The sequence below is a fragment of the Mastacembelus armatus genome, chromosome 19 (genome assembly GCF_900324485.2).
Source record: "Mastacembelus armatus chromosome 19, fMasArm1.2, whole genome shotgun sequence".
Classification (NCBI taxonomy): Eukaryota; Metazoa; Chordata; class Actinopteri; order Synbranchiformes; family Mastacembelidae; genus Mastacembelus; species Mastacembelus armatus.
Window position 1 is genome coordinate 9,903,793 of NC_046651.1, and position 14,190 is coordinate 9,917,982.

At 38.0% G+C, this 14,190-nt stretch overlaps 1 protein-coding gene across 8 annotated transcripts; it reads right to left on the reverse strand.

The window, feature by feature from the left end:
* Positions 1-549: 549 nt before the first annotated feature.
* Positions 550-13,920, reverse strand: LOC113135935 (actin-binding LIM protein 1-like). 8 transcript variants are annotated; one of them, XM_026316304.1, is made up of 22 exons: positions 13,605-13,920; positions 10,944-11,087; positions 9,474-9,657; positions 9,244-9,353; positions 8,169-8,295; positions 7,866-7,959; positions 7,516-7,603; positions 7,255-7,313; positions 6,986-7,042; positions 6,093-6,170; positions 5,151-5,321; positions 4,677-4,706; positions 4,353-4,482; positions 4,108-4,197; positions 3,132-3,179; positions 2,865-2,929; positions 2,560-2,605; positions 2,444-2,451; positions 2,086-2,160; positions 1,795-1,875; positions 1,470-1,587; positions 550-647 (listed from the first exon to the last, which is right to left on the reverse strand). In XM_026316304.1, the coding sequence occupies exons 1-21, from the start codon at positions 13,918-13,920 to the stop codon at positions 1,474-1,476; spliced, it is 2,115 nt and encodes a 704-aa protein (XP_026172089.1). In that variant the 3' UTR covers positions 550-647; positions 1,470-1,473. The 8 variants fall into 8 exon arrangements, with proteins under 8 accessions (XP_026172089.1, XP_026172090.1, XP_026172088.1 ...); XM_026316305.1 differs by having other exon boundaries at positions 571-1,587; positions 4,353-4,479; XM_026316303.1 differs by having other exon boundaries at positions 571-1,587.
* Positions 13,921-14,190: the final 270 nt, after the last annotated feature.

The window sequence follows — 14,190 nt, forward strand, 5'->3', positions numbered from 1 at the left end:
TTCAACTTCTACTTCAGGACATTTTGGTAGATAAAAGGAAATAGAAAGATGATAAGTTGATGTACAAGTTGAAACAAAGCCTGGCAGATGTTCACTTTAAACATGGCAAGCAATCCTGAAGTGGTGTTTTGATTTCAGGCTCCAGAGCACCATCTGTTGGTGTTAAATTTCCAGTAACTGGGCCAAATCAGATGGGAATGTATGAGTGATAGATAGCAGGTGGAATTACGTCAGTAAATTCTGCAACTCTTCAAACATGCAGCTGAGTTTATGTGTGAAAATATGAAGTGTTGCACAGTATTGCAATCTTATGAAAATGTTGTCATACTTTGCTGTGTACACCATCTGTTGTCTTCCCAGAACTGAGTCACATTCTAAAATCACAATTACTACATCTGTTTTTATAACAATTGGTAGTTTATCTTCTCACAGTTTTGGAAGCACTTTTTTAAAATTGCATTGCAAATTTGCATGCTTTGGAAATGCATACTGTATAGAAATAGCAGTAACTAACGTCATTTCACCTGTCAATAAAAAGCCACTTATTTACTCAGCTTGTAAGAAGTGCAGGATTTTATTTAGGTGGCTTGAGGTGGTGTGCTTGAACAACAACATCAAGGTAAATATACAGCTGAACACAGTGGAGTCTGGGGGAAACATAAAACAAAAATAAGTGTAAATAAATCATCTTAATTACTCCTTTAACAGTCCAGTAACACATTTTAGTGATAATATATTAGAAATACAGCTCTCTCATATTTTTGTTATGCAGTTCAACCCAGCAATGAACATCACATATAAAAATGTATACAGTTCTTGAGGTAATCATTTCATATCTTGTATCATAAATTGTGTGTTGATGACGCAAGTAAAACAATAATTTTCCTCAAATAACTTTATACTAAATTCAAGGTTTTGCAGAATTATTCCAAAGCACTACACTATGTGAGTATTTTAGTTATCTGACACAGTCATGCCACCGTACCAGCAGTACATTTTTATAACAGGCAACTAAAATCACTTAATTAAAGGATGGGTAAAAAAATGAAAAAACACTCTTTTCAGTGGTAAATGTCACAAAAGTCCGTATCAGCTGTCGGTTTGAAACACGATGCACAACCTCAAATAAAAACACAGAACTTTTTCTCCAGCTCTACAAACACTACACAATCTGTTCAGCTGAATCGTCCAATATGAACATAATTCCTGGGTAGACAGGGCTGACATAGGAAAGACAAATAATGGCAATCTATTACCAACGCCAAGACCAAGACTAAGTTGAGTTCTCATGTTCACATCTGCTTTAAGGTAAATAACTTTTACTGTTATTTATTACACTATATTTTGGGAAATACAATACTGCATCCCTACAAAAGATGCAGTACTGGACATACCGTAAGGTTGTGGTATGTTCTGTTCTTAGCCAAAAGATTTCAGTGCACGTAAAAGAATTAAAAATCCATCATTACACATTTAGAAGAGATTTGCCTTCTTCTTCATGTCATTACGTTTCCAAAGTGGAAGCCTGTCAAACTCCTGAATAGTCATGCCAAAAATCTCAAAGAATGAATCTGGGGAAAGGTGACGCTGCAAAGGAAAGCAGGAAAGAATAGAAAGAAAAAAAACATGTTACTGTGGAAAAACTGTAACCATTTAAAAAAACCATTTAACCAATTGTAATTTTTCCCTTCATTATTAGTTTTTGTACAGATAGTGACAAAAATAATACAAAGCAGTCAGTTCTCATGTAAAAGAGATGTGTCACATTATATGAATGTGTTTCTCACACTGTACCTCTAGACTTGTCCTGTTAACATCCTTGGGAAGCTTCACTCGTCCTCTGTCAGTCACCTTGAGCACTTCATATGGGTAGACCTTGAAAAATCAAAGACTGCATAAGAATCCTTTAGGAGTTGATATTCACATATGCTATGCTTAAACACAACCTTGTAAATGCTGTGATCCACTGAGATGAGAGCTGTGGTTTGAATAACATATACCATACAAATAAAACCTCTCTTCTAATACACGGTCTGGCAAAGAATTAGATGGTGGTAAAAACATAAATACACAAGTAATACTTGCTTTTAGTTCCAGCAGATTAGGCATAGACACTCCTCTGTCCATTCGTGCTAATGGATGCTGACCGACATGGATGAGCTATAGAATAAAACAAACACGTGCAATGGAAAAGCATCACGGCAGGATTATTTACTTCAAAGCTAAAAGCCAAATGGCCAGGTAACTGTAAGTGAGGGATATTTCTAAGATGTCAGCTATATAATATGAGTAATACATCTGTGAATTAAAACGGTATACTTCTCTAAACATGCTGATGCAAACAGTGAGGTGAGGTCAGTCCTTTAGAGATGCATAAAACAAACAGGAGAGGAAAGCATGACCACAAGATCGCATTAAACCCCATTCAGGTCTTTTTACATACCTTAAAATCTGAAAGGCAAGGGAAAAGGAGGCGCAAAAGACATTTTTATCCACTGATTGATTACCATAGTGAATGACAACACTCATGACCACTAATAGGGATGTAAACAAACCTACCTCTGAATCGGTCACTGTTGTAGTGGGCAAAATCAGCTGATGGTGGCTTAACAAAGACACAAACACATTTTCAACCACCACAAAGCAACTCATCAGCATTATTAAATCTAATTCTGGTAGCTGGATGGAGACTATGTTTTTCATTTAGTAAAACTTATAATCAAAAGTTGTCCAAAAATAATATTCGGTGTATAAAGTATATTAGGTCCAAATTTGAGCTAACTAAATAAATACAATGCCACTTAATAGCCTTATTCAATAACACTATAAAGTGAAAAGTGAGGTATCAGTAATGTTATTCTTACTTGACTGAGACCATTGCAGCCATATCCAGGCAGAGAGGATGTTTGGGGTGAGGAGGAATGTGGATCTATGTGAAAGTAAAAAAGCAGATAATTACATCATCCTGAGATAACTTTGGCCAAAGTAGATCAGACAATTACTGAGTAAAATCCTTTTTTGTTTAGATTAAACTAGGTTCATTTTAAAGGTGTTTACAAATTATATCTTAATATACCTTAATATACTTTATAGTTATAAAAGCTACCTGACATGAAAAATTCATACTCTACCTTGCTGTTTATAAATTGGAGGTCTTCTGTACATGTTGAAGCCTTCATCTGCAGATAGAAAATAAGGTTGGCAGATAATTCATTCTAAAACACAGCAGAACCAACATAATACGTTGTTAGTGATTCTGCCATATCTCGCTCTGCTAAACCCCCCTTTGTTTTCAATTATTAAAAAAATGTTTAAATTAATATGAGAGAAAATAAAAAAATAGACCAGACTTTAAAAAACTATAATGAGCAGACAACACACCATAATGTAGTAAATGTTTTTCTGCAGCCTCAAAAAATCAGTCATTAAAGTTATTCTGAAGATCTAATGTTTCAAACTAATTGACTAAGTTTCAATACAGTTACACAAACAGAACTCAAAGCCATGGTGGGCGTAGGTAGATTTGTGTGATTTTCAGTACCCATCAAAAACACATGCCAACAATTACCAGTCAAAGCTTGTCATACCTCACCTACACACATGATGAAACTGGCTTTAAAAACCAAAGCACTGTTATAAATAGTAATGCTCTAAATAGAAATAGAGGAATGTGCGATTGAAGTCTGGAACAGGTGCAAGAAAATGTATTTCATCAATCAAACCTGAGAAAAGAGAGAAACAAGACTCTAGATGTTCAGTGGTGTATTTTTTTCTGACATGGGCACAAACTGCTGTGCTGTCTCCTTGATTAAAGCCGTGATCTGAAGAGTCTTTGCAGCAACTGACACACTCTCTGAACTCGGACCACCAGGTGGCTCCATGTGTCTAAGAAAAGAAGTGACTCATTTCTCTTCCATCCTTTCATTATGAATTCAAACTCCGGCCCTAAAACCAGCTTGTTGTTATGGATTTGGATATTGTAGAAAATCTTCTTTCTTCTTTTCATGCCCCACAATCCCTTGCAGTTTATTTAATAAAGTTGTAAGTAACAGATAGAGAGGCAAAACCAGGAGTGGAGAAAGCATGCAGAGGGGCAGGGGGTCTTACCTTTGGCGTGAGGGAGAAAGTGATAACATAAAGGGGAAGTAGGGCAATTGTCACTGTTGCCAGAGAATAAAGAGCGTGAAAGCTTCAACTCTGCTTGTTATTCCATGAAAGAAGTGGAAAGATGAGGAGTAGTGGAGGTGGGAGATAAGGAAAGGTGTGGCAACAGAGAAAGTGAGCAGAGGGGAAACGACATCTTCACAAACATAATATTAAGAACAAAAAATACTCTTGAGTGTCCTTCTCACCTGGTCGGTGAAAGTGCTGCGGCGATCGGGAAAGACTCGGAGTGTAGCTGTGACGATTGTTCATTGTATGAACTCCGGACGTTCCCTGGGTGGTCGCACTTGGTCTCTGCTTTCTCATTTCAAACCTCTCCTTAAAAGAAGCAAGATGCAAAATTGTAAAAGACACAATAAATTAAAAATAAATTACACAATGAATACACAATAAATCAAAATTCATTTGTGTCAATGATTGCTAAGTAAAAACTACATTAATGGGAGACTGGTATAGACCTTAAGTGACTTTAACTATATGTATATGTATAATTTTTGGGTTATAGTTTTTACCTCTGAGGTTTCAGATATGTTTCCTGGTGACTAAACAAAAAAAAGAAAAGATGAACTGAATCGCATATTCACATTAACCAGAAAGATACACAAAACATTGTTTATTCTGTGATTCTGAAACTAAAAACACAAAAAGTATCAGACTTGAAGTTATGAGTTTGTTGGTAACCTGGCATTTATCATGAAATAAGGCTCACCAGCACAAAACATGGCAACTAAACATGTCTGTTTATTCAAAATGTATAACGTAGATAATGAAGAAATTCAAACGAAAACACTTGCTCCAAAAGAACTTAAACACATCTGTACGTTTTTCACAATAAATGTCTTTGCAGTTTGGGCCAAACACGATTAAATACGAGAACAAGACTTCTATTGTTTGACTGATAAATCAAACCAAGAAACACTAACAAAACAATGATACACAATCATGTCACTGAATATACTGGAACTTGGAGCATTGACTGACGTTACCTCTGCAGGGCTTTGCCTGTCCTGTCTGTTGCCTTTGTTGTCCAGAGTAGAGCAGTTGTTGTTCACAGACTTATAGGATATCATATCAGGATGCTCTATATCATATATAGCCTTGACTCTTGGAATCGCTGCTAAGTCTCTGTAATCAATGATCTCATTATCTACTTTTGCCTGGGACCAGGGCGGGGAGGAGAGAGGAGGAGGACGGGGGTGAGGAGGAGGACACAGAGTATGGGAGACAGGATGTCAGGTGAAAGGTCAGACGTTGCTTGGAAAGTCACTGCAGGGAGGAATGAAACTTCAATCCCACGACACCACATTTGTTTGATGGTGTTAGCCTGTGAACTGGTCACCTAGTGTAGGACCTCTTTTTTTTTTCACTACATAATGTACTTCACAGACTATCAAGTATAACAGAAATCATTTTGTTATTGACTCATATTTCGTGGTGACTTGATGGAGGTGAAGTTTATTCCATCCAATAAACCAACAAGGTAATCAAACAAAAAGGAACTGAAAGCATCAAATTCAATTTGATCTGCTAATGCATTCAAATTGATTGAGCAATTAACTAATTCATTAAACAAATGTTCAATATGTGGTTGATCCTTTTTTCGGTATATTAATTACTGAATTAAAATAAAGGAAAAATGTCATAGACCTTTCATCATCCAACCACAATTGAAATCAAACTTTTCTCTCAGACGCAAAATGAAACTAGTTCCAATCAGTCAAGGTAAAGTTTAAAACTGTATAGAGAAATGAATTTGATTGAAATATGCTATTTTCTTAAATGTCTGTCAATAAGACATATTTTGTAAGATTGACACTTTGTCCATGCCACCCCCCTGTACAAATAAAATGATAAATGAAATGTAAATCAGTCCATGGTAAAAGGTGCACCATGGAAGATACGGAGCAGATGTTGCCATGAGAACTTACACAGATAGTTCGACCAGGGCTCCCTGGAGTGCAAGACCCCGGCCTGGAGCAGGAGCTTTCAGATGACGACCTAGTGGGCTAAGGAAGAAAATTTAAAAAAAAACAGCTCCAGTAATTTGACTCTCAGGATGTTTTAACATCGCTTTTTTGTTTTGCTTCAGCTTAGATGCAGTTGTCCAATTAGTTTATAATGTGTGTTCTCAACATCTCTTTACATGCACACTCAGTTTGGTGCTCACATCTGGGCAACTTTCTCTTTTACCCATGCTTATGTTGCCAAGTGCAATACAGAACTTGCACTAACTATCATACAGTGTGTTCATTGTTAGCTATTGTAATTACTAAAAAACGTTTCAGCCTATTTGCAAAATAATAACAGTCACAGCAGTGGCTATACCAATATTGTATAGTGAATGAGATCATTGGTGTATATTATATTGTGCTGGTTGTAGTAGTAGAAGACCACAGCCAAGCATGCAGCACTGTCCAAAGAAAAGTATTTGCTACCCCTAATTTACCCCGATCCTCCAATCTCAATCCTCCATCCATCCCTGCTGGGGCTACCCCTGATTATGATTATATATATAACATTTGGTAACACATTATATAATTAGAATTATATGTAATCTATAGGTGTTCTAAAAATGATAAGACCTGCAACATTTTTGAATGGAAAACTTAGAGACATACATAGGACATAATCCTATTCTGTGTCTCAGAATGAGTGTTGCCTTCATATTGGTTCTTTGAATCAGCACATAAGATCTAATTAGCCAGCCAGGTGAACAACGTGTCAGAACAAGCGAGTGTGGTTAATCTCAAAGCATGAGATTACAGCCCGTTCACACTAGACAACCCTCAGTGAAAACAGCAGGCCCGCTCATGATATTAACCTTCAGTTCACGTGGGGGGAAATAGAAATCAAGACAAAGAGTTTTTGGTCTTCGGACCTGGAAGGAAGAGAATGTGTGAAGACATATACATTATAAAGTTAAAAGTCTTTATGTTATAGGACAACACAATCTAGTAAATGCAACCACACCAGCAGGATATTAACAAAATAACTTATTCTTTGCCTTATTCATTGCCTTGGTACAAAACTTAGTTGCATCTGATGCTTATTTACATTTCAGATACAGAGTAGTTACTTTAAGGATCTTACTCTGTAGTTGTCCTCGGGTTTTCTGTTGTCTCTGCAGGCCGGGTGCCAAACTGTCGATCCTGTGAAGGCAATAACATTTAGCAACTGCAAACTGCAAAGCAGAAATTCACAGCATGTGGAGAAAAAAAAAAAAAGCACAGTTCACATTTACTTGCATATTTCCATAATCAAAAACTTTCGAAACATGCAGTCACCCAAGCAGAAATCCATGTCCTCATCATGAATGCATGTCCACCCTCACAGTTATTTTCTTAAACTGACCTTGCAGATACATTTCTTCTCCTTCTGTGAACATTTTGTCACATCGGCTGCATCTTGCACATCTGGGGTGATAATGTTTGTCCCCTGCCTTTAACAGAACAAATATGAACAAAGGCTGTAACACTCTCAGTAGATACAAATTTAAAAAGAAACACAAGTTACTAAAAACAACACACATTTAAATCGCACTATGGAAAATCCAACACAAATGGCATAAAAAACTTGCTTTAATATAAACTACAGTATGAAGTATGGTGCTAGTTGACATTGGCCGAGATATTTCAATAAAAAGCAATGTCAATATAAATAAAATCAGGAGCTTACTCTTCGCCAACAGAAACTCTTCTTACCTCGAGGACTTTTCCTGTTATATACTGCTGACATGTGTCACACTGTACTCCAAACTGAATCTGGTAGTCCCTCTCACAATAGGGAACGCCATCTCTTAAAAAAAGACATAGTTTTATCTGTACACAGACGCAGAAATGATTTCCAATTTTTTTTTAGGAAAAAAAATACACTCATTGAAACCTTGAAAATAATTCAGACTATTTCAAACACCCTGTGCATTCTCTGAAATCTGTCTGAAATTGAGAGGAACTAGTGAAATGATCACAAAAAGAAAAAGATATGAATGTGAGCTTTGTATTTACTTGCTGATATATTCTCCACTCAGTACTTTTCTGCAGGCTTTGCACTTGAAGCAGCCAAGATGCCACTGGCCACCCAGGGCTAACAGAGCCTGGCCATTCTTAATGTCTCTACCACAGCCAGCGCAGTCTAAAAAAGCAACACATAAATATTCATTAAGAGTAAACACTGCACACCCAAACCGGCACTGGCCTAGATTAAATGTGTTAGTCACAGTATATCTGGCAATAACTTGTTCCTGGATAGCTATATCGACATTGTAGCACTATTTTAGTATATGTGCTATTTCCTGTAGGTTTTATTAAAAAGCACCTTCCTATACAGTCCTGCAGAGAGATCATCCTAATCCACAGGCTTTGTGAGTCTCGATCCTCTCTTCATCCTTGCTGGGGATATAGTTCTTGGGTGGATAAGGTCAAACTGAGGTGGTGAGTTGAGTTCTATTATACCTCTTAGTCATACTGAGTCATTGGTCTGGCAATATTTCAGACAGTAATATTAACACATATTACCTTAACACATAATACCAAGAGGAGGTTAGACTGGAATTAATGACACTGGTTAGCATGTATTCCTCACAAAGGTGACAGTTTGAATACATACATGTCCAAACATTACAAGTGATCTTCTGGATGTCAGTGTCAGAATCATAATGATATTTAACATCGGTGCTTTTGTCCTGATGACATGTTAATCTCTTATAGATGATCTCTAATGGCCTGATAACCAGATTTTTTTTTTAAACACACTGGAGCTTCTCTTAAAAAACACAGACATAGGAAAATAATCAAATATACCACCAGCAGATAAGTATAAAGATTTGATCTATCTGTGATGAAAGGCTGACAGATGTGATACTGACCTCAGGTGACCTTTAGCACAGAAAAACTAAACTGGCAGCTGTGTAGGAGCCACTGCTGCCAGTTTTCAGTCTATAATCCACTGTCTGATTACAATTGCAAAGGATCAGAGTATTTTATCTATTTTAAGACTTAGTTCATAAGTATTTAATTATATTATTATATTATATGCACACTGGATCAAATTTTGCAGAGTAAATGACAACAATGCACTCACTACTAGAATGGCTGATGAGTCCAGGAGTAGGAGATAAAGGTCGAACACAGCGCAGACAGAGGCGGTCTTTGCCACTAAAGGTGACACGGTTCCCAGCAGGAAAGGGTTGTCTGACACAGGAAGAACCAGACAGAGGTCCATCACGTTATTCTTTGAAAATAATAGCTATCCTGTCTTCAAACCATGTTGGCATAACCAAATGCCCTATTGTTTTTTAATGCCACAATTACTTGCAAATGGTGCACACAAAACAGGCAGGGTGGTAAGTCTTCCCCAAGACTGTGACCACCTCTCCCTCCACGAATTCCCCACAGTTGTTGCAGATCGTGCCGTGAAGTCGCTGGAAGTCCAGTGGGCAGAGGTAGTCGCCATTTTTTGTGAAGAAACCACTCTGACCCAAGTCACAGCCACATACTGCATAAAGACACACATTCAGGCAGGGAGAAAGAGAGGAGAAGGTTATAGATTTTGAGTTGTGTTTATGATTCTATAATAGACATTCATTTCTGTGTGTTTTTAGCTCTTTTCTAAAGTGAGTGGGTTGAAGGTATTTTCAATAATACAAATGATTTTCTTTTTCTGGACAGTTTGAAGCTTCACATTCTTTCAGGCTGTGGTCATATGAATCCATCAGGGATGAGATAAATACTATTTCAGTTGTCTGACATCACGACTCTGCCTCGCTCTCCGAAGTGTTCATGTGCATGTGAACGCGTGGGCGTGTGTCTGTTTGCACGCTTGTACGTGCGTGTGTGTGTGTGCGTGCGCTGATCAGCTCAATGACAGCTAGTGACAGGGTGTAGTGTTTTTCTCGCAGCTTGTTCAGAGTCACTTGATACCACCCAACCCAGTTCCAGTGTTGTCCCTCTGAGTCAAGGACAGATTCATTCTCCTCTATTCCTGTCCTGTCTCTAAATCTATTTACTTACATTTAAAATGCATACCATGAGAGCTGTATGCTATTATGGCCATTATTATATTGACTCCCTGCTTTAAGTGTATTCAATTCCAAGTAACTATTTTAAAAGCAAACTCTCACCCCTTCGATCCCCAGGTTTCCCCACAGTTAAAATCCTGCACAGTTTTCTACTCCAAAAGCCTCTTTGTTTTCTCTGTGCTGTAAATACTGTCATAATGAGATGAAAGGGCAACAACACGAGAAGCTTGTCAGTGTCAATTAGCAGGGACAATAGTTTGCTGAGGAAATATGTTTCCCGTGAGGCAGAGTTACTGACAACTCATGAGGTTTCTCAATAGCCCGTTGTTTTCTACCAAATTGAATTTGATGGTAACCACAGGCTGACAAATAAACAACTAGCAGAATTTGCTGAATTTATAACTAACCTGCTGACAATAAGGTTCTATAATGCAGCCTAAAGGGTCAAATGCTACTCACAGTTTAAATTCATATATTAAAACAATACCCACCACAGTACTACAGCCCAGTATATGAATTCATTAACAGTCCTTAAAATAGCCTTTTGATTTGGAGCAAAAATCTGGAATTCAGTCTAATGTGCTTGAGTTTTCTGAATTTAGACATGAGACAATATATGAGACATATAAAGTCTGTTGTGATTGCAGGACACGACACAGGGGCACCCATGCCTGCTCACATTGACATATGAATGGAAACCTGTCTACCACTACTCTGTCAGTGGTACCTTGGGGATTAATAGCTTTGATCTTGTCTTGCTCACCTTTGCAGGTGAAACACTTAATGTGAAAGTGGCTGCTCTGGACCCGCAGCACTTCTCCTTTGCATGGTTCCCCACATCTGAAGCACTGGATGACCCGCTTCCCCGCCGGAGGACATGGGTGGCAGCCATCCTGAGCATGAACCACTACAGGAGGAGGAGATATAAATTAATCAGTTAATTCTTGACTAGTCGCAAACCATTTGTTCGAGATCAGCATCTCTATGTTTCAGCACAGAAACACACACACACACACACACACAGTAATATGCTAAATCCCCTGTAAAGACAGACCAGAGCTCACAAACAAGCCATATTTTTCTACAGAGAGGTAAAAAGTTCAACACTATAGGAATATGTTACATGAGCAGTGGTTGCTGTGTGTCGAACTGTATCGTGTGATTTTAAAAACAAACACCCAACCCCATTCTTTCTCCTTCCATCTCTTTCATGTTTACATGGCAGCAGAAGCAGTGGATGCCTGCACAATCTAATCACAGCCCACTTGAAGGGTCTTGAATGTGATTAGCAGAGGAGAGAGAGGAAAGAATGTGGCTCATTGAGAGCACACTATCTCCCAGTGTCTGGACAACCTGGTACAAATAGATAAACAGACACATGGACTTGATCTTTTCATTTTTCGAACACAGTTGGCAACAGAAAAGCGAAAAAGGTTAACAGCAAATTCACAAATGAAGCAAATAACTGCTGAAAAAGGAGTTTCTGGACTACTCAGCTCAGCCCTGTGAAGACTACAATAAAAGCGAGTCAAGCACTACTGGTATGTGAACCTAAGTCTGCCCCGCTACAGGAGAGATTTGTTACTATGGCAAAAGCGTGTAATAGTAAAGGTTAATATGCAGTTCACTGTGTTTGATTTATACAGCTTTGTCAAGTTATTGTGTAGCTGCAGTGATAACAACCCTCCAGCTAACTGCAGTGTAAAATGACTTGATGATGAAAAAGTATTTAACTTGCATGCGACAAATAATCCATAAGTTAAAAACTACAGCTGCAGAGCTGTAATTCTTTGAATAGGCAAAACAAAAAGTCATTTTTTCACATGAATTAAAGAACATTTAGCTAGAACAGCTTTGCCTTACCTTGCTACATGCTATAAACATAAACAGGTCAACAGGTCATAAAGAGGTCAAATTCACATTGTGATCTCAATTCTACAAAGCCACGATGTAATGAAATATAAATAGAAAGAAAAGAAATACAGGCTCACAAGCACAAGGGCAATTTAAAATCACACATTCTACAATGCAAAACATGGCAATGTGGGTGTAACATGGCACTCCAACAATTATTGAAAACCCAGGCAAACTGGCTTTTGACCCAGATCCATTCCACTGTTTGTTTATGACAGAGCTGCGATGCCAACAGAAACATATGCAATCCATGTGTCACGGTGAAATTACTGCTTGTTCTGGCTCTTGTGCTCACTGATCTGTAGAGTCCATAGATGAAGATATTTTTGCTTTCTTGATCTCTCCCAGAATGTGAAGTTGATATAGTGTCAGGTCTTAGCAAATGGTAGATTTAGAAAGACAGCAAATGGAGAGAAACCTGAGACAGACAGCTAATCACACAGCTCCAGCTTTGAAAATCTGCATCAGTGATGGAGTATCTACATTAAGCATCCAGATTTTTTTTTCCTAGAAATATTTTAAGTATTAAAGATATTTTTACATAAGTACTAGTAATAAAATATAATCTATGCTTAATAGGACTTTACGACTTCTATTTTAGTGCAATGAATCTATCTCTCCACTACTTCTGTGTCACTTATTACTGTGGTGAAAGTGAAAATCACTTCACTCTGACTGCATCACTTGAGTCACTGCAGCAGGGTAGTTTACAATAAACAGCCAAAATAATGTGTTGTTCTGCTGCTTCAAAATATAATAATCAATGCAGTGTGGAGGAATAAAGTCAGCAAAATAACATGTCATAATGATACCATTCATCCTGAACTGAAATGTTCAAGCTCCAAAACTTTCTGACTTGACCAAAGCAGTACACTTCCAAATCATAAATATATAAAGACAAACAAAACAACGTTCATAGTCAGACACATGCTCATTCTTTCTTTCTCATTCTCTACCACACACACGTTCTCTTAAAAACATCTACCTTTCTCTTTCATGACAGTTGGTTTCTGTGCTTCTGTTGGGTCGCTCGCTGCAGCAGACCAGAGTGGGGAAAGGAACTAATCGGACTGCTGGTCCAAAGAAAAAGGGGTGGTCCAACACACAGTGGGCTATAGGGATTTTGTGTGTGTGCTTGTGTGTGTGTGTGTGTGTGTGTGTATGAAAGAGTGTGTTCTCAGGGAGTCGAGCGAGAGTGGTATGAGCTGCTCTTATTCTTTTAAACTGTGGCGCAAACCATCTACACAAGTATTTCAATTATTAAGGTTTTTCTCCATAGTGCACTTCAGGGGTAATTTTAGAAATTCACTACCGTTTATTCAGCACAGCTTTGGACTTACATTGAGCACAATTCTTTTTCTTGTGCATGTCACTGATGATGATTATTAATAAGCATTTTCCCTATAGGAATTCAAGTGTTCCTACTGTGGTATATAAGCAAAACATTTTATGGCCAAATCATAATTAAAAGTTATTTATATATAACCACATAAGAAGTACACAACCTTACCTGACAGGTTTGCAGGAATACTGGCCAGTTTTTCACACAGGATGTAGTCATTGGGGTTGATGAAAGGCAGCTGCTCCATCATAGACTGTTTAGGAATAAGGTAGAGCACTTCTGCAACTTCACCATCTTCAATTATTGACATGCGCCTAACAGAGTTCTTCCTCTTAACTCGGTCCAAAACTACCATTTCATCGCCGTGACTGGAGCCGCAGATCCTGCCCAGGCTGCTGAGGTTGAGAAGGCTCGAAACGCTCATCCCGTCGAGGCGTTCAGCCAAACAGTTCAGGCTGCATATTGACTCCCTGTGAGAAACCATAAAGCAAACCTCCAAATGTTAAAGCCTTCTGTTTCCAGTCAGGTATTAAATTGCTCTATAATATTTTGTGACTGACTCAGCGTGAATGTGTGCGTGTGTTTCCCATCAGACAGTCAAAGATTAACTCCTACCACACTCCCTTTAAGAAGATTAGACGAGGTATATTTTTAGGGTTTAGCTTCACAATAAACAGGTGATCTGAGCTCTAGGAAACATTTATCAGGTAACCTTCTCACCATTCCTGTGATTTTTACCTGTCACAAGTTATCC